The 18,056-nt window shown below is 43.4% G+C and overlaps 1 protein-coding gene across 1 annotated transcript in view; it reads left to right on the top strand.

Moving 5' to 3' along the window:
• Window positions 1-18,056, top strand: part of SLC15A2 (solute carrier family 15 member 2) — a 38,983-nt gene that overhangs the window by 9,838 nt on the left and 11,089 nt on the right. The window contains exons 6-15 of the mRNA XM_050900238.1: window positions 2,603-2,693; window positions 4,841-4,918; window positions 7,558-7,640; window positions 8,941-9,027; window positions 9,360-9,449; window positions 9,795-9,839; window positions 12,058-12,090; window positions 13,161-13,249; window positions 15,274-15,355; window positions 17,284-17,409. Of these exons, the coding sequence (XP_050756195.1) occupies window positions 2,603-2,693; window positions 4,841-4,918; window positions 7,558-7,640; window positions 8,941-9,027; window positions 9,360-9,449; window positions 9,795-9,839; window positions 12,058-12,090; window positions 13,161-13,249; window positions 15,274-15,355; window positions 17,284-17,409 (804 nt within the window). The remainder of the gene's footprint in view (window positions 1-2,602; window positions 2,694-4,840; window positions 4,919-7,557; window positions 7,641-8,940; window positions 9,028-9,359; window positions 9,450-9,794; window positions 9,840-12,057; window positions 12,091-13,160; window positions 13,250-15,273; window positions 15,356-17,283; window positions 17,410-18,056) is intronic.

Genomic DNA, 18,056 nt, shown 5'->3' on the forward strand with positions numbered 1-18,056 from the left:
ACTTCAGCTAATGAATCTCAGCACCTCAGTCAGGCACATACATATTATTATCCCAAACTTACAACCACAACTGAGTTACAGAGAAAAACCTGAATTGCCTGTGGTTGTGTGGGCCTGTGCCCATTCTCCAGCATTCAGATGACACCTCTCCAACAAATTTATCAAATACTAAGGCTCAAACATTCACCTGTGTGTTGCCTTCAAGAAAGCTAATGTAGAGAAAGAAAATTGTAAAAAGCCTTCTGATAAGGACAATGCGTTCTGCTCTATTCATTCTTTTCTGAACAGAAAGTTTTGCATTTTACCATTTTGAAATGATTTGGCCTTTCAGAAGAAAAAAAGATTTTATGCTATGTGATAGGAAATTTAAGTCTTCAAAATTGGAATGAGAAGTTTTGATTTTGTAAGGAATGAAACGTTTGGGGCCAGCCAGAATACTTCTCCCCTCCGGAGTGGTGTTTGAGAGGACTTATCATGTTTTTTGTCTTTCGCTCCGGGTAGGATGAAATAAGTTTTGAAAATTCCTAATGAAATGAAGCATTTGATTCCCCCTTAGTTTTCAGGACACCAATAAACTTCAGCTGAGCCCTTAGTGCACAGGCTTAGTTGTTCCATCTGGAAACTAGGAATGTGGTAGTTCTGTATATAAAGTAGATAAATAAATCGCCCCTGCCATTCCCACGTAGAGACAAATTTATGTTTTGAGGTAAATGGCCACCATTGGTCTGGTTTTCTTTTAAGTACTTCATGAGTGTAATAGTCTTGGATCTGCCACTTTGAGAACAGTACTACTACAAACAGTGATGGAGACTGATTCAGCAGGAGGTCAGATAGGGAAAGTAGATTTATCTGCAGGAGTTTTCCAAGCATCTTTGTCTATAGGATTAGGAGTCCAAGCTAAAAATGCCTGAACAAAATGATATTTATGATATGTTACGTGAATGCGAAGGCTGCTGTGCATATTAATTAAGGATCAAAGCTGCTTTCAAACAGTGTGATATGGTGCTTAAGGTACTAAATAGCTTTCTCTTTGTTTCTTTATTTTCTGGTTGCCAAGGAGATCAGGATTATTGTGTACGGTACCTTTTCTCAAATTAGCTAATCCAAATCATGTTGCTAATGTATGTCTGCTCCAAAGATTAAGAAAATAGGGAGGGAATTCTTTTTTCCAATCAGTGTAATTTGCAAGTTGCTGGGTCATTATTCTTGTACTCACTTCTGCTTTTCTCTGACCATTTTTTTTCCACCACCAAAATCTGAAAATGAGTGAAATAAGATGCTCCAAATTCTTTATGCATCACTACCCTCTTCTCTTACCAGCACATTCCTTTTGGTAATTGTTGCTCTAGACTTTATCATGTTGAGAGCTGCATGCCTGAGTTTTTCTCAACTCTCAGAAATTTTGAGTCGCTCAGATACGAAGAGTTAGAGATATGGCATGAGAATTTGACTAGAAGAGGGCAGGACTGTGAGGACTCTACTGCACATCATAGAGATGTGGCTCAAGGTGCCCTAAGGAGCTCTCTGCCAGGCATCAAGCCATGTCCCAAGCAATTTGCCCACTACCTTTACAGGACCTGGTGACAGCTGGGAGTGAAGCCTAGATATGTATGGAGTATATGGGCTGCCTGGGCTTGGGCTGTCCTTAAATGCTGGTTTCACCAACTCAGGTGTCCCATAGCTGATGATACAGATGAGTGTGGGTTAGGTCAGGTAGCCTGCTCTTGTTTCTCCACTCTGCTGGCCCACCCAGGCACAGGGAAGAGGTTTAGCACTGTGTATGTGTATGTGACTGTTCCATGTATGTCTCCCCCACAAGCGAGGAGAGACTGCTCTGGGTTGAATGCCCTCCCACATTACTCCTGCAAAAAGGACCACACTCTGCATCAAGTTCTTGATTCCTTCCAAATTATGAATTATGCAGAAAGAAAAAAAGATCAACAGGAATCCTTTGACTGTACGAACTATAATATGTTACAACATCAGTTAAATTCTGAACTCTTTCTCTTAGAGTTCATCCCTCCATCAGGCTCTTGAATTTGCTCCTGTAGATTTAATTTACTCTATTAGTTTTAGGTTGACTGGCCTTAGCTTGGTAATCTCCTGTCTGATGGATACCTCTCATTTGCTGGCACTCTCTCATCTATGCTGTCATTACCAGCTTCTCAAAATACACAGGTTTCTTTTTCTATTTCTACACAGGAAAGGAGGGGGAAAAAAAAAAAAAGAGCTCAGACATGGGAAGAAATGATGAGCTTGTCAAACCGTGCCAAATTGGATTGAATTAGGTGACAGAGGATCTGAATCACGATACTTGTTCTGAATAAGTAAATGCTCTCCCCTCCTTCCAATCTCACAACACTCTCGAAGCAGTGGCTTTTCCTCTGAAATGCCAAAAAGCCCCAAAGCGCTTCTCAAGTAACGTGAACTGATTTGTGTGAGCATTTACCATCACCTGAACACAAGCTTGTTTGCTTAACATTTTATGCACTGCGTGTCAATATTTACCCAGCCTTCCTAACAAGAGAATTGATAGTGTTCAATTTGCAAGCCCAATGCTGTGCGTTAGCCGTGACATTGATATTGTCTTCTCTTGTTTTAGACCTCGGAGAGAAGCAAGTTTTTTTCCATCTTCTATTTATCCATTAATGCTGGAAGTTTGATCTCCACGTTTGTAACTCCTGTATTAAGAGGTCAGTGTTGATTTAGAATAAGACAATAAATTAGCTGCCCTCTGACTACTCTGCTGTGCATAGTTGGGCTCTTACGACAACTGAATGGCAGAAATAACGTTATCTGTGAAGTGGCCAGTGTATTGCATTTACGCTCTGTTAATCCTGCTGTAGCAGCGTAACAGATTTATGGTACTAGTAGACAAGTCACAGAAACTATATTCCTGGTTGTATTTCAAAGCCAGCCTGAACTGTAGAATTAAAATATGAAAGGTGGAAAGACGTATATGGTCATCTAATCCTCCCCATTGCCAGTGAAGGATTATTCCCCCATCTTGCCTGCAGGTAGCCTGTGGATGGGAACTGATCTCTGCTGTCCTGTGCAGGTGTCAGGGCTGAAAAACTTAGTCCTACCTTCTCCCTCCCACAGGGTGCTGCTGACTTCTGGAGGGCTCTGTCCTGGCACCTACGCGTGTCTGTGTGGGTCTGCTTGCAAGATTGCAGCCCTGAGCAGCTAGTCTTGAAGACAAAGCACAGGCCTATGCCCCACTTAAGACCTACTTTACATTCTAGCCAGCTTGCACAACCCCTTTTAGTCCCTAAGTCTTGCTGCACTTCTTTCATTGTATCGCAGTGCGTAGAAGCCAAGGGGATTGGCACGCTCTAAATACAGACACAGAGGCAGAGCAGCAGGTCATAGGCAATGGGGATGGGGACAGGGACAACGTAGCCTTCACACTTAGCAATTTTTTTCATTCCATCCTGTGGCCTCCAGGAAGCTTTCTTTGTTCAGAGTGGTTATTTTAACAGGCGGTTCATTTCACAAGGCTGTGGGCAATTGTGCTTGTCTCATATTCACACTATGCATATGTGCAAAGACAAATGCTGTATCTCTTGCTCTTTCTCTCACTGGTGTCCCCAGGTCAGCATTCTGCTGAGAAGGGGCTTTTGCTCAATGTAGTCAGTGGGCAGATGAAAATCCAGTCCCCTTTGAACATCAAAACCTGTGCCAATATAGCCTAGCAATAAACTAGTTGCAACATGGAAATGAGGTGGAGACGATGGGGAAAGAGTAAAATTTCTGCTAAGTGTGAAAGCTTTTCTTGGAAGAGCAAGAAATGCAGTTCATAGACATTTGGCAGAAATGTGGAATATATATTTTTAGGTGGAGAAGTCCAACTTATTCTGCATGTCAAAAGTTCAGTGTGCCCATAATGTCTCACTGCCAGCTTTGTTGGATTTCAACTAATTTGCTGAAAATAAGTAAATAAATGCTATGCACGCACACAGCTATGCAGCTGACCATGACTGCCCAGGTACAACAAACAGGAACAACTGAAGGCTTCATGGGTTGGTTTCCTGTTAATTATGTTGGCTTATTTTAGCCATTTTGATATTACTCCATGTAAGAATGCACTAATTTGTAGCCACTGGCATACAAACACAGACCCCACTGCTGGCTCGCTGTTTGCAACTGGACCTCTAAATTCACATGGTGCGAGAATTGACGTGGTCCAAGAGGTGAAGGGTTTCAGTGAACCATAGCTCAGATCTATGAAAGCCATGCTGTAACAAACCTAGGTTCCTGATGGGTTATTGCAAGACCTGACATTTGGAGCAGGCTGCCTCTAGTGAGATTGGGAAGGTGGTGAGAAAGGGAACTGGAGTTTTAAGACTAATCCTGTGCTCCCACTTATATAGTAGGGGTATTGGCTTCCATTTTGTCCACTGTAGGTCGCTATGAAATCAGATTCAGGTTTTTAACTCAGTAACTCATGCAGCTGGCACAAATAATGTGGAAACACAGTGCTGGTTATTTAAATCTAGGCAAATACAGAATGGCTTCAGGTTATTTTAAATGTTGTGAGTTTTTTCCCAATTACAGTTCCTACTACTTCTTTCTACTTATTTGTCTGCCCCCTCCCTTCTACCATTCTCATCAATATCCCATTATCAGCTGCTTTTGCTGGCAGACACTAATCCTGCTTCCAAATTGTCTTCATCAAGGGAGGACAACTGTTTCAAGGAGATTCAATTCACAGTGTCAAGCACCAGCAAAGAAGATTTAAAGCCAGGGGAAGTGACTGATTTAGGGGAAGGAAATCAAAGGCCCCGGTAACATAAGTCTGACTGTAATGAGGTGCTTTTATTTCTGACTTCTTTTTCAGGGGATGTGAAATGTTTTGGAGAGGATTGTTATGCACTGGCTTTTGGTGTCCCAGCAGCACTGATGGTGTTGGCGCTTGGTGAGTGGAAACAATAATGCTTTGTAATAGGAGTTACCATTTTTGAGTCCATGGATAGATGAGAAAACGCACAAATTCACTAGCTCTGGATGGATACTGCGATGGGAAACTCAAGGGTTCAAGGTCATCCAACAATTCCACAGTTCAGAACAGCAAGAAAAATCACTAGTTCACTTAGTGGTGGGCAGACTGTGGTTTTACTGCAATCCTTTATCATAATGCTGATGAGAGGGTGGTCTGGTGGATGTTTCACAATACAATTGCCTTGCTTTATAAAGCAAAGGGAGGCACCAAAATGATTCTCCTGATGGCTTGCAGCTTTGCCTATGAGCAGGCTTGGCCTTTGAACTGCAATCTGAGCAGTCCTCAGAGTTCCCCAGCTTATAGAAGAGAAGCTTAGCATGCTACTTCTAAACTTTCCACAGACTCTTTGCAGCTTGGGGCCATCTTTAATGGCTCAGACTTTTGCTTCAGAATCTATGCACCACAGAAATCACAGAAAGAGCTGAATGAGATGTTACTTTGTTCTGAGCTATCTCACTTTGCTTGGCTGAAGTAATTCCCACAATTACAGTGACAACTTATTATTATGGTGCAATAAAAAGCCCTTATTGTCCAAGTGTCAGGAGGCAGCTGCAGTCATCCTGCTTCCTAAAGCTTGCATCTTAGCCCCATTAATGTACTTGTCAAGATTTCTTCTTCAACCCTTAATAAAATATTCAGCAATTTCCACATTCTTACTGTTACTCCTTGGTAGCCGATACAGAGGACATCCCATTAGCTTTAGTTTCACAGTTGCAAGCTGCTGAGGGTAGCAGTCCCCTTATTACACTGCATTTGAGAGGTTCTGACACAGCATGGGGTGACTTCTCGTTTAGCTTGTTAGCTTAATTGAGAGACCAAGCAATTGTGTGATTTCACCACAGCATCTGTGATTTGAAAAGTTCGTCCCCCAGAGAATGTGAATGTTGCTCTCTCCCCTCAAACTTCCATCAGAGAGAAGAATCAGGACACTGGAGAAATGTCATCAGGCCACAGCTAACGTTACAGCAATCATTTTCAAAAAAGTGCATAGTCACGGGCCTGAGAAGCTTCTCTTTTCCTCTGTGGCCTGTTCCTATCAGTTTAAGGCAGCACAGGCTCCTCTGTGCACCATTGTGTGATGAATGTTTCTAGCAGACTAGTAGTTGCCCAGGGGAAAATGGACGTGTAAATATTGCAGTTTTGGTGAGGGCATCAGTCAAAATGTGTTTTTAGCTAGTGTCCTGCTGCCAGATTCCACAGCCTGCCCGGCAAAGCAGCTCTGTGTTCTTTTGTAACATGCTAAAATGCTCTTGGAAGTGATATATTTGGCTATGTGAGCAGCATGCAGAACTGGAGAAAATACCTTTTCAACCCTGACTGGCCCTCTCCCCGTGACGACGGAAAGCAAGGATAGACTTAGAGGCAGAATGGAAATCTTATAGAGCAAGATTTTGTGGGCTGCTTCAGTTTCTGAAAGATGGGGGAAGATTGATACTATTTAATTCCAAATGCCAAACCGAATGCAGGAACCTCAGTTCCCAAAGGAGTCAATGGCATCGCCAGAAGGTATTTCAGCAAACCTAATGAATCACCTTTTAGAGGCACCAACAGGTCCACAGGGAGATGCTAAAAGTTAGGTAGTGTAACTACCCACTCTGGGTGACTCTGGACAAATGTCTTTCAGTGCGACTCGCCTAAACTGACTTCAGAGGTCTCTCTGACAGTTCTGGATGTGAAGGGTCTTCATAGTCAGAAAAGAGAAATGGTGAGTTCCCTGCAGTGTCCCAGACCTCCTGTGTTAGGACAGAGGTGCCTGCTTTTCGCCACTGGCTGTCGACTGAGCCAGACAATAGGGTTAGTTTAAAAAGTTGAGGTTGGTTTGTTATATGGATTTCACACTCAGCTTTTATTGTGCTTCTCCCTGCTAACGTCTTTGGAATTGCCATGTGCTCAGAGGTTCTCAAAGAGCAGGACAATTGGTATGTAATCAGATAGCCCCATCTCTGACAGGATTTTGAAGCCTCGGTCCAATATTCTTTTTGCTTTGAGGGAGAAAACCAAGATAAAACAATATCTTGTTTTGTGGAACCATAAAAGGAGGTAATTTCTGTTAACACCAGTGTGTGATGCAGTGACCTTCGTGGCAGTTTCCATTGAAATGTGTGTGAAATGCAAGTACGCAGAGCCCACATTGGATCTAGATTAATCCTCACACGGTTGCAATGAGTCAGGGCTGATTTCCAACATCAGGTGCAGCAATTCAATGTGGATTGTATTTTAGCTTTAGCCTACAAAAAGCATAGGTGGAGGGAATTTTCAAAGCTTTGATTCCCAGCACACATCAGATGTGGAGGTCCCTGTTGTGCCAGAGCAGATCATGAGAAGATGATGGTGACTTCCTAGGGATCACACTGCCTCTTGTAGGATGTTGCATTTTCTTCCATCTGAAGGCATTAAAGGAGTCCTGTATATTTATTTTGTTAAAAGTGCAATCCTGTAAGCCCCAAGGGCAGAGGATTTCTGTTGAATACGGGGGTGGGGGATCCTTCCCAGAAGCCAGTGCAGGATTGAGCCTCAGTCATGTGAATTCCCATTTGGATTATAATATTTTTCAGTTGTGTTCATTGCTGGAAGTGGACTGTACAGAAAAACACCACCACAAGGGAACATTTTACTGGAAGTGTGCAAATGCATTGGCGTAAGTGTGTGCCATTCTCTCTTTTTCATGCATGACTCGGAGGTTGCAGGTCAGAAAAGTGCAAAGGGAAAGGGGAGGTGACATTTGGAGTTCTTCTGTATGCTCCTCCTGGATATCTTGCTGATAAGCTGTAATAAGCTGTGATGAGCTGGAATCAGAAACACATTTAGCTGCAATGAGCTGGATAAGAAACACATTTAGGTCCTAGTTTATCTTTCAATATTTCCGTTGTTTTTCCTTAGCTCCATGAACTGTTCAGTTGATGTCAGTAGAACCACTAGTGGCAGATGCTGGTGGAGACTGAACTGAAAGGAAAATTCAGAAACTCACAGAGTATCAGATATATGACTCAATTTTTTTCAGCTGAATAATTTTACTGAAGTTTATCAGTTCAGCAGACAGTAATAGTACACATTCATATTATGCACATTCAGCATGTTCATGTAAATGCAAGAGACACCTGCTGAAGTTGCACTATAGCCTTATCAATTATATTTCATAGTGTGTGAGCTGAATATAGTATGTGAAAAAATACTTTCTTATTATTAAGTGGATAATGATGTTTCTTTTTCAGGAAGCTGTTGCTAACAGCAGATGTTTTCTTTTTACCTAGGTCAATCCTAGTGACAGATTTACCTTGGGGAAACAGGCCAGATCCTAAAGATAGGATTTCTAAGTGAGGTCTGCCACTCTTTTTGCCAGCATGGCTGTGTTCAGTGTGTTCAGTGACTGGAGTACACAGCATAAACAAACAAGTTACAAAGTCGGTGTCACTGATTTCTCCTGCAGTGAGAAACCAACTTGAAAGCTGGTCTAGGAGTGAATGAGGCATGGACTGCACCAGGAATACGCAAAGAAAGGTCTACAGAACAAGAAGGGAGTGAGAGTTCTGGTTTTGACGTTGCTTTGGATAACGAGGCATTTCCTCCCCAGCACAGTGGTCAATCCAACAGGTGCTTTTTGGAAGAGAACTGAAGAAATTATGTTTAAAGCTTTATCATGTAGCAGGTTTTAAATCAAGCATGAAACAGTCTTTGGGAGGTAGTGTCAGATTTGTCTCTGAAAGGCAAGCCCATCAGGTAGTTCACTCCCACATCATACCTTTAATCAACCAATGTCACAGAAATTTCCCTGCAGAGAATTGGTCATAAAGCATCCAATCCGAGATTTTGGAAGTGTCCAGCAAAATCCCCACAATTTTCCAGTGCTGCTTACATTTGGGGATGGGGAGGGCAGCCTTGAGTTGGGAATGCGACAAGGGTAGGTACGCCACAAGGGAGTTACCTGTTTTTCTCCCTAGTTTGCTATTAAAAACCGGCTCAAAAACCGCTCCCGTCAGATTCCAAAGAGAGATCACTGGCTGGACTGGGCATCAGAAAAATACTCGGTAAGCGATGCTCTAACTGGCAGATTTGGAGAGGGCAGGGGGGAGATGGGCAGACAGACAGGGGAGACAGTAAGACTGGCCTGGCCACACCACTCCTCACATGCACCGGGCTCTCATTTGTCCTGTCCCTTCCCACATCTGTACTCTCCTGACCCTTAATGGACAGTTTAGGTGCTGCACTGAAATGCAGAAATGCAAATATGTCCAATATCATGAATAAGTGCAATAAATAACTGTCATGCAGAAAGAAATAGGAGCTCTCATGCTTTGTGGCTTGAATCACCTGTTGGCTTTTCACCCCCATCTTACGTTTTTGCCTGTTCCCTTTATAGAAGCAGCTGATTGGGGAGGTTAAAATGGTGACACGTGTTCTCTTCCTCTTCATACCGCTGCCAATGTTCTGGGCCCTGTTTGATCAGCAGGTACAGTACAGTGCATTGCAGGTCTGCCTGCCGGCCTGGGTTTGCATCCTTCCAAGGTGACATCAAAGCATCCTGGGGACACAGAGTGCCACGCTCCTACCAGGTGTCCAGGGGCTTGCTAAGGCAGCACCCACCATCACTGCTGGCCATCCATTCGCAGTCCTGCCGGTGTCTGGCACAGGAGGGTGAGAAGGAAGAATGTGGCCTGCCTACTGGCAGGTGTTATAGGGAAGGGAAGGAATAGATGGGAAATAAGACCTCCAGTACTGTTGTCTTCTCTGTCCCCATGTTTTCTAGTCCCATAGGACATCTTGAAGACTTCACAGCTGTCTGTTTTCTCCTTAGGGATCCAGGTGGACTTTGCAAGCCACAAAAATGAATGCTGATTTTGTAAGTACTTAATGTCACCAGGGCTGGTAAGACTAGTAGTAACATCACTGCTCTTGCTTTTTAACCGGAGTCTCGCAGTACTAAGAGCATCTGCTTGATGAGTCTGGGTGAGTTGCACTTTTGGTGATTAGAAGCGAGAGGGTCTGTGCAGCCATGTTCAATTCATCGCAGCACATCTTGGCAAGGAGCGAGGGCTGGGGAGCCACCAGCAGCCTGCAAGGTCAGGAGTGCTGACCTACTGGCAACCGGTCGCTCTGTGACCTTGAGCAGGTAGGGTTTCCAGCCTACTACCTCCACCGAAGACAGAGAAGTCAGGGAAAATTCACACAGCCCTTGTAAGGTGTAACTAGTGTTATTGTAGTTTTGTATTTCTGCTTATATTTGGCTTACTTCGTGATACATTAATGAAGCTTCTTAAAACCAGCAGGAATCTTGTGTATAGGGTACAGATGTGATGAGGATTAATTAGTTAGTAGCCATAAAGTTCTTCAAAGATGTGAATGGCAAATGGTGCAGGGTGCACTGGCAGATAAATGTGGATCAGCTATCTGCCTAAAACTGCCGCCATACAGGGCTGGTTTCCAGACCTATATGTTTTAACAGGCCATCTAGATCTTACCTGTGGATGCTCACATCAGAATTTAGGATTGTAAATGCCCATTTTCCAGTTTAAAATTGACTTAAAGCCCAAAATTTGAGCCCTTCTATGTCACTCCTGTTAAAAATTGGGCTTCTCAGCATGTGATACTCATTAGGCTTAATGCAAATGAATCATGAAAAAGACTACACCTTGGGGGTAATATTTATCCACCTAGAAAGACAAAACAATGAAAGTTCATGCAGTCCTTGTGATGTGTATCTAAAACCTTTGTTCTCTGCTGTTTTGCTCACATGGACTTAGTGATCCATTAGCAGAAGATCTAAGAATCACCAGGTGTCACTTATTAAACTCTCCCTCGTGGAGAAGGACATATTCAGGGCTTTTTTGTCACACCAACTTGGATAGATTTTTGGCTTGTGTTTCAGTCTCATTTGCTCTCCACTGGTGAGTTGTTCCAACTCATGGAGGTGAGAATTAACTGCAACATTGGGGTGATTCCACCATTAGGCTTGTTGGAGTTCATGTTTGTAATATTCCATGCTTTTCCCCTCTGCAGACAAAGGGCTCAGCTAGGAAGTTTGGAGTTAAACAAGGAACGATTTAGTGTGAGATGAAATATTTGCAGGCTTGTTTCCTAATGGCACATTTGTATAGTGTGCACAAAGTAGCAGGAGGGGATATTTGCCTGATATTTTTAATTGTAAGACTCCTTTGCTGTGACCAGTGGTTTCCACTCTTCCAGGAGGCAGCTGCAGGCAGAGACAGGCAGCCATTCTAGATTCAGCCTAGGACAAGCCTGGCAGACAGGAGACAACCCCCCCCAGCGCTTTCTTGGAAAGATATTATTTCCTTCCTAATGTTTCCCCCTCTTCATCTTAATTTCAAATGAAAAGCATTGCATGGAGTTCAGACAAACACCAGCTCCTCCTTGGAAACAGCTCATCGGTCCCTTTTGGGGACTGGGATACCTCTGTCCATCCCTGTTGACCTTGCCAGATTGTGGGGGCTGGGTACAGCGATGCAAGGGTGAGGCACCTCTTACAGCCTTGAGGACTCTTGGCTCAAACAAAGAAGTCACAATTGACCACAGCCTGTTAGGTGCCCTCGGCAGATGGAGGAAGAAAAGAGGGTTTTGTGCAGCCCACTGGCTCAGGGATGGTCTTTTGTTATCCTTTTGGGGTGCATGGCAGAAATGCCAACAGAGCTCAGAGGGTCCTGAAGCTTGAGAGTGCTCACTCGTAGGATTTGGGCTTTTCCCATTACAGAAGCAGGGAGGGAGGAAGCTCTAAGCCCAAATCCCAACTTGGGCACTAACATGTCCATTTCTCCCCGCTCAGCCAGTCTGAAAGATGGGTCTCAGTACCTGTCACAGGCTGTGTCCCAGCTGACATATATCAAGGACTGAGTGTAGCTTCGTTCTGCAAAACGATTCTCATCAAACACTGTGTCCTTAGATGACAAGTGTCAAGAGCACAATATCAGCTGCTAAAGCCAACATAAAGCATTTGAGAAAACTACCTTTGCTGCTAAGGCCTCTACTGGACCGGTTGCTTATTTGCCATATGCACTGTTATATTATGGTGTTTATGAATCACTTGGAATATCTTTTTGTTTCAGGGAATATATGTCCTTCAGCCTGACCAAATGCAGGTAAAAGATACTATAGGGTAGGAAATAACCCTTAGAAATGTGTTTTCTTTTTCTCTCTCATTTTTATTTTTCTTATGGGACCAGTGGCCTTTTTCTGCTCCTTTTGAAGGTAATAGCAGTGCTCCTGCTGACTGCTGTGGTGTGGACTCTGCCTTATTGCTCACTAGCTGTTTTGCAAGCTTGGGTTCAGAAGACCCCAAGGATGTCCTAACACGGATGCTGAATCATGCAGAATAGTGCAGAGGTGTGGGGAGACATGCCACCATAATAGTTCTTGAACTAGTGCTGGCATGAGGAGGATACAAGCTGTGTCTCCTTCTAACATGCCCCTGTGCTGGGATGAGCATTATACCTGAAATATGTTTCTTTCCTCCCTTTCTGCAGGGCAGATGAAAATGTGAAGGCTCCAAGATGGTGCCGTGTTGTCACAGTTGATTACAATTCTTACGCTGAACAGCTCTGGAGAAATTCAAAGCTGTTCTGTTCCCTGAAATCTTCCTTCGAAACTGAAACAGCGTTTCTCTCTGCTTGTTCTCCGTCACTCTTAATTTTCTTTCTCTGCCACTGCTGTCTGGCAGAGAAGCTTTGCCCTTCCCAGGAGAAATTTAGTTCCTGGGGAATTACCAAGCTGTGTGGAAGTATGAGAAATTGCCAATCTCACAGAATAGTGCCTGTTCCTCTGGGATTTTGCTGAAGTCCCAAGATGTTTCCATTATTGCTGATTTGTTGTAAGGTCCCACCACAGCACCGAAGGTCACCTGCCTCTATTGTCAGTGGGTTTTGTACTCTTTAAAAACATAATGCTTCAGTTCTTTCTTCAGGGAAACTGGGCTAGTGATCCTTGCTTACCTCTTGGAGGGAAGGATATGAACAAAATGTGTTCGTGCCTGTGAAAACTAAATAGCGGAAGCTGTCGAAGTGCGAACTGTGATTATATTTTAAAAGGAGGTTTTTAAGTGTTTGTTCATGTCCTTTCTGTAATGGAATTATTTCTGGAGGACAGTGCTTTATGAGTTTAATTACTGAAAGTTGCTTTCTAGTCGCTAAACTCCCATTCTTTTGTATTGCAGTTCTTAAATCCACTTCTTATTCTTGTCTTCATCCCAATTTTTGACCTTGGGCTCTACCCCCTGATAAACATGTGCAAATTTAATTTCACGTAAGTACTTGGGGACAATGCAGATGCCTCAGTGCTTTTTCTTTTGCAGCAAGTGTGCAGAATAGCTTTTAAGGAGGAGAAACACAAATTTCCATTCACCCTTCCCAGTACTTGCCTCTGCTTCAGCCCCAAGAGGCAGCATCACTCTCTTCCATAGGCCCTGGAAATTCCAGAGGGAAAAAATCAGTGATGTTGGATTCTGCTCTGTACAGATTTTCCCTGAAAGCAGATATGAACAGTCCCTCTTTGAATTTGATCAACATGTTATTCACCTTATCTCCTATATCACCCCTAAATAATTCCCACCCTGAAAGGTCCCTGTGGGGCCAAATTCACTATCCCATGTGGGCTATATGTGGTGTTGTGAAAGCAGATTCCACACTAGGATCTGAACCAGTGAGTACATAAGGGAATTTCCATATGGCCCAAGCATTTTATCCCTAGTCTATGTTAGCAAGAAATGCAGTGTAATAGGAGCAGACCTCCAGCTTGGTTCTGAGACCCACTTTATGCATTTTGAGGGATTTTACTTCAGAGTATCTGTAGTCTGCCTCTGTGGACTGATGCCCTTTAGCAGTGGGAGTATGTTACGTGCACTCATGGAGTGCCTCTGCCAGGGCAGTTTCAGCTGAAAGGAACCAAGTTTCCATGCTCCAGCATCACTTCGCAACATGAACCACAGCGTGGGAAGGGGCGATGAGTGGGAGGTTGCCTTAAAAAGCATGCTCCTAATCCAAACTAAAATTCTGGATAGACAAAACCACATAAAATGGGTATGGAAGGAGCCTCAGAAGCCTACCCCTTCACCCTGCTGATCCTTTCCCATCATGCTGAATTACTTGCACCTAAACACATATCAAAGACATTGTCCAGCCCTGCGATGGTGCCCTTTGGAGGACGCACATCAGAAGCTGTGCTTCTCCATGCTACTTCAGTGTAAGCCCATGCCCTGGCCTGAGCCCCGACTCGACAGAAAACTTCCTGATGAGCAGTTCACAGACTAGTTCACCCAGCGGCACAAACTCATGCACCAGTCAGGGCTGAATGCCATGCTGTTTCTGTCCCCTGGATGCGGGATACTAACAGGCTCCTATCCAGTTTAGCTGTAGAATTGGCTGTGGAAACACTGTAACCTGCAGGGTGTTAGCCCATGTGGCTGCAAAAGTTTGTGCTACAAAATCCCAATGCAGCATTGAAGATCAAACCCATTTTTTTATCACAAGATGCAAGCAGTAAATATTTTCTTATCCCAGAGCATGTAACTGAGAGACAAAATTTGGGTTCCTATCTGGCTTTCCCACAGCCCAGTCAATCTGGAATGTGAATCCAGGCCATTACAAAGAGTGGAGACTACTGAATCTAGAACCAGATTTGTTTCAAATCTCAACAACTCAATACTCAGTTTGGACCTGCCATTCTGGACCCATTTTATTCTGCTTTATATCAGATTTTCTCATGTAACTCTAGTAGAGTTACACTAGTTTTGCTCCAAGTTCAGAAGCAAGCTCTTTATTCTCTAGAAATGTAAATGTATTGGCATGAGAAATAACCCAGAATGATGCCGCAGATGGTCAGAAACATTGATGACACAAACTACACATTTTTCTGCTCCTCATTCCTGCTGCTAAATAGCATGCTACTTTTCTTTTGCCTTTCCCAAAAGGGACTTGAAGATATATAATTTCTAGTGCTCCTTCCAACATCACGGGTTAACATAATGCCATAAGCTATTCCCACTAGAAGAGCTAGGAACAAGATAATATTGCAAGCAAACTTGAAACTTGCAAGCAAAGAGCTTTTTTTCATGGCATATCAGTTTTAATTGGCCTCAGTGCTGGCCTCATACAGAATAATAGAATAGTTTTAAGTTAAATGATTGGCAATTTAAACATCGTGTCATCCCCAGTGCCACCTGTTGGACAGTTTATTACATGGTTTTGGCACATCTTTGGCTCTGAGGAATGGTATTCTATATTTTAAATTACTTTTTTTTCTTAATGGCATCTCTTTCTTTTGCTCCATAGACCTATTAGGAAAATGGCAACAGGTATGATCCTTGCAGGGATGGCATTTGGACTTGCAGCTGTTGTAGAAGTCAAAATAAATGTAAGTATAGCACAAGGGGTTCCTCAGAAATACTTTCTTTCCCTGGGGTGTTTTTATTGATGCCTGATAATCCTTTTAACCATTGTATTCCTTGATCATAATTTTTAACGTGTTCTTTACAATTAAGCATACCAATCCACTTGCTAATGGTAATTCTTACTTTGTCTACTTTTCCCTCTCTTTCTCTCTGTCTCCATCTCTTTCTCTCTTTCTAGTCTTTGCAGTTTTGCTGTGCCGGTCGTCTGTATTGGTCTATATTCTAGATTTCCATCATCAAAGTGCTTGACAGACATCTAGTTAATGCTAGTGATTAATTCCCAAAAGGTAGTCTGTTCTCTCTCCTATTTCTTGCTGTAGCTTGCCTATATTTTACTTTTTGGTGGGTTTTTTTTTTGTGTGCGTGTGGTGGGGTTTTTTTTTAATTTAATTACTTTCCAACTTTAGGTGGGGATGTGGTTTTTTACAAGCCAAATTGTTTCTCCAGCGAGGCAGGTGAATGCAGTCGCTTCCATAGTCACAGGCATCAGAGACTGCCAGGCATCCCCAGACAGGATGGCAGCAAATCTTTTGTAAATTCGATGTTAGCCCCTGCAGATTTGTACCGTTTGTTTCTGGCCCGTGACCAGCCTTGTGCAGACTTTGGCTGACCTTTGTCTCACGAAAGTTACTATAGGATTAATTTTTAAACTTCCATGTATACTTAAAACATTCTGTTACAGTGGCTGGCACACAGCCCCGGATTAACATCTGCTGGTTCCTCAGGTGGATCCACTGACAAGTCTCCCAAGGAAACGAGACTTTGTGGGTTCAGGTCTTCTTTCCGATCTCTTTATGTGAGCAAAGAAATGCTCTCATTGCCACCACCAGCAGCTCTGGCCGAGCACTGAAAGTCTGCTCTGGCTGTGGGTGACTCCTCTGGGCAGAGGCAAGGTGAGTTAGAGGTTCCCCCCCTGCCTGTGCATGGAAATTTCACCCTGAAGGCCACTAAAAGCCCTAGCAAAGAGGGGGATAGGATGGCCCACCTTGGCTCGGCTGTGGGTAGCACAGGTGAAAAACCACAGTAATGGAACTTGCTGGAAAACATTAAAACAGGCCTGTTGGTCCAGAGCAGCATATGGGTACAGGGAAATCAGTGTCACCCTATCTTCTCTGACAGTGTGTCTCTCTACCAAGTTAGGTTCAAACTGCCCTGCCTGCAGTACCAAATCATAGGATGAGATAGAAAAAAATTAATAGCTCTGAAGTATTGCTGGCAGCTACTTTTTAAAAAAAAAAAATTCTTTTTAGATCTGCAGGTAGTACAAGGCTGACACTGATTGAGGTACTCTTTCTAGGAAATGATTCCTGACAGAAAGATACACCACTGTGCTGGAGGCATTGTCTTCCCTTTTTCAGAAAACAGGGAATAAGGTCTATGCAGTCGGCTGTTAGATAGCATGGTGTCAAGTGATGCAAAAGCACCAATTACAGATGTGGAGCTGGACTGGGATTTTCAAAACCACTTAGCTTCTGGCCTAATTCTTTTCCCAGTCACTGACTGCAGTGGGAAATAATTATTCTGGTCACTGCTTTTGAAAGCTAAGCACAGTTTTTTCCGTTCTGATATGGTAGTTGGTTAAATCCAGGCACTAGGAAGCTGTATAATGAAAGCAGTGACATTGTTCTACCTACCCAGCAGTTGTGTAGCCTGTATGCTTAGCAATGTGAAGAGCAGGTTTTGGGAGGAATGATAGGTTGGCTATTGAGCTGCTATGAGGAAACCTCCCTAAATAAGATTTATCTTCAGTTTTCTCTCAGTGCAACTTCTGATGAGGAAGGGATGGAAAAGTATCATTACAGAGAGGAAGACTATTATGGCTAAAAATGAAGAGATATTAAAGTGCTAATAAAGCATACAGATGTCACTTAAAGCCTTTTACTTTAATTAGGAAACCGATATGCCTCAACTTGTCCCAGAAGAAAGTTTAATTCGGGTCCTGAATTTGGCAAAGAACTCTGTTCAAGTCACAGTCCAAGACCGGGACCTATTTCAGCAGCCCGTGGAGGCTTTTCCGGTAAGCATATATGTGGGGCTGGAAAGCCTGACTTATGTCCCATTGAAGAAAGGGTGGTCTTTTTTTCAGGCATTTTCTAATAAAGCCCACAGATGCTAGAGCTTGTTCTCTTCCACCACCTTAGAAGTGCATGGGAATAGCTTTAAAAATGTAGCATATTATCTCTGTTGATGAGACAGAAATGGAAAGTTTGGAGACATATTTCCATGGCAAAGGAGGAAATGGCTAACTACATTCACCTGTAATTAGGAATAAAGGATAATTGTCCTGAGATGAGCACGTTGAGATATTCAACTCACATCTCTCGGTGCTCAGACCAGGCATTGCTGCTGGGATCTGGATGGCATCTGAAAAGTATTTACCTGCAAAGGAGGAAAGAAATGGGAAGGCAGTTAACTGGGCATGGGCACTGGGTTGTTTCCTATTTCAGCTTCCAGATTACTTTACAGGTCAGGCTAGTCTCCACCAGCAGCCTGCAATGTTTTAGGTGTGGTCCCATCCGGGCAGAGCACGGCCAGGGGAAAGGGTAGCTGTGTGGGCAGAAGGTGTTCCCTGACCTTTGGGTTGCGTCCAGCAAGGGAAGGTACTCCAAGCTCTGGCTTGACCAGCCCAAAGCCTATAGGTCAACATAGGTCCTTTGCTGTAGA

Source organism: Gymnogyps californianus, chromosome 7 (assembly GCF_018139145.2).
Source record: "Gymnogyps californianus isolate 813 chromosome 7, ASM1813914v2, whole genome shotgun sequence".
NCBI classification, from domain to species: Eukaryota; Metazoa; Chordata; class Aves; order Accipitriformes; family Cathartidae; genus Gymnogyps; species Gymnogyps californianus.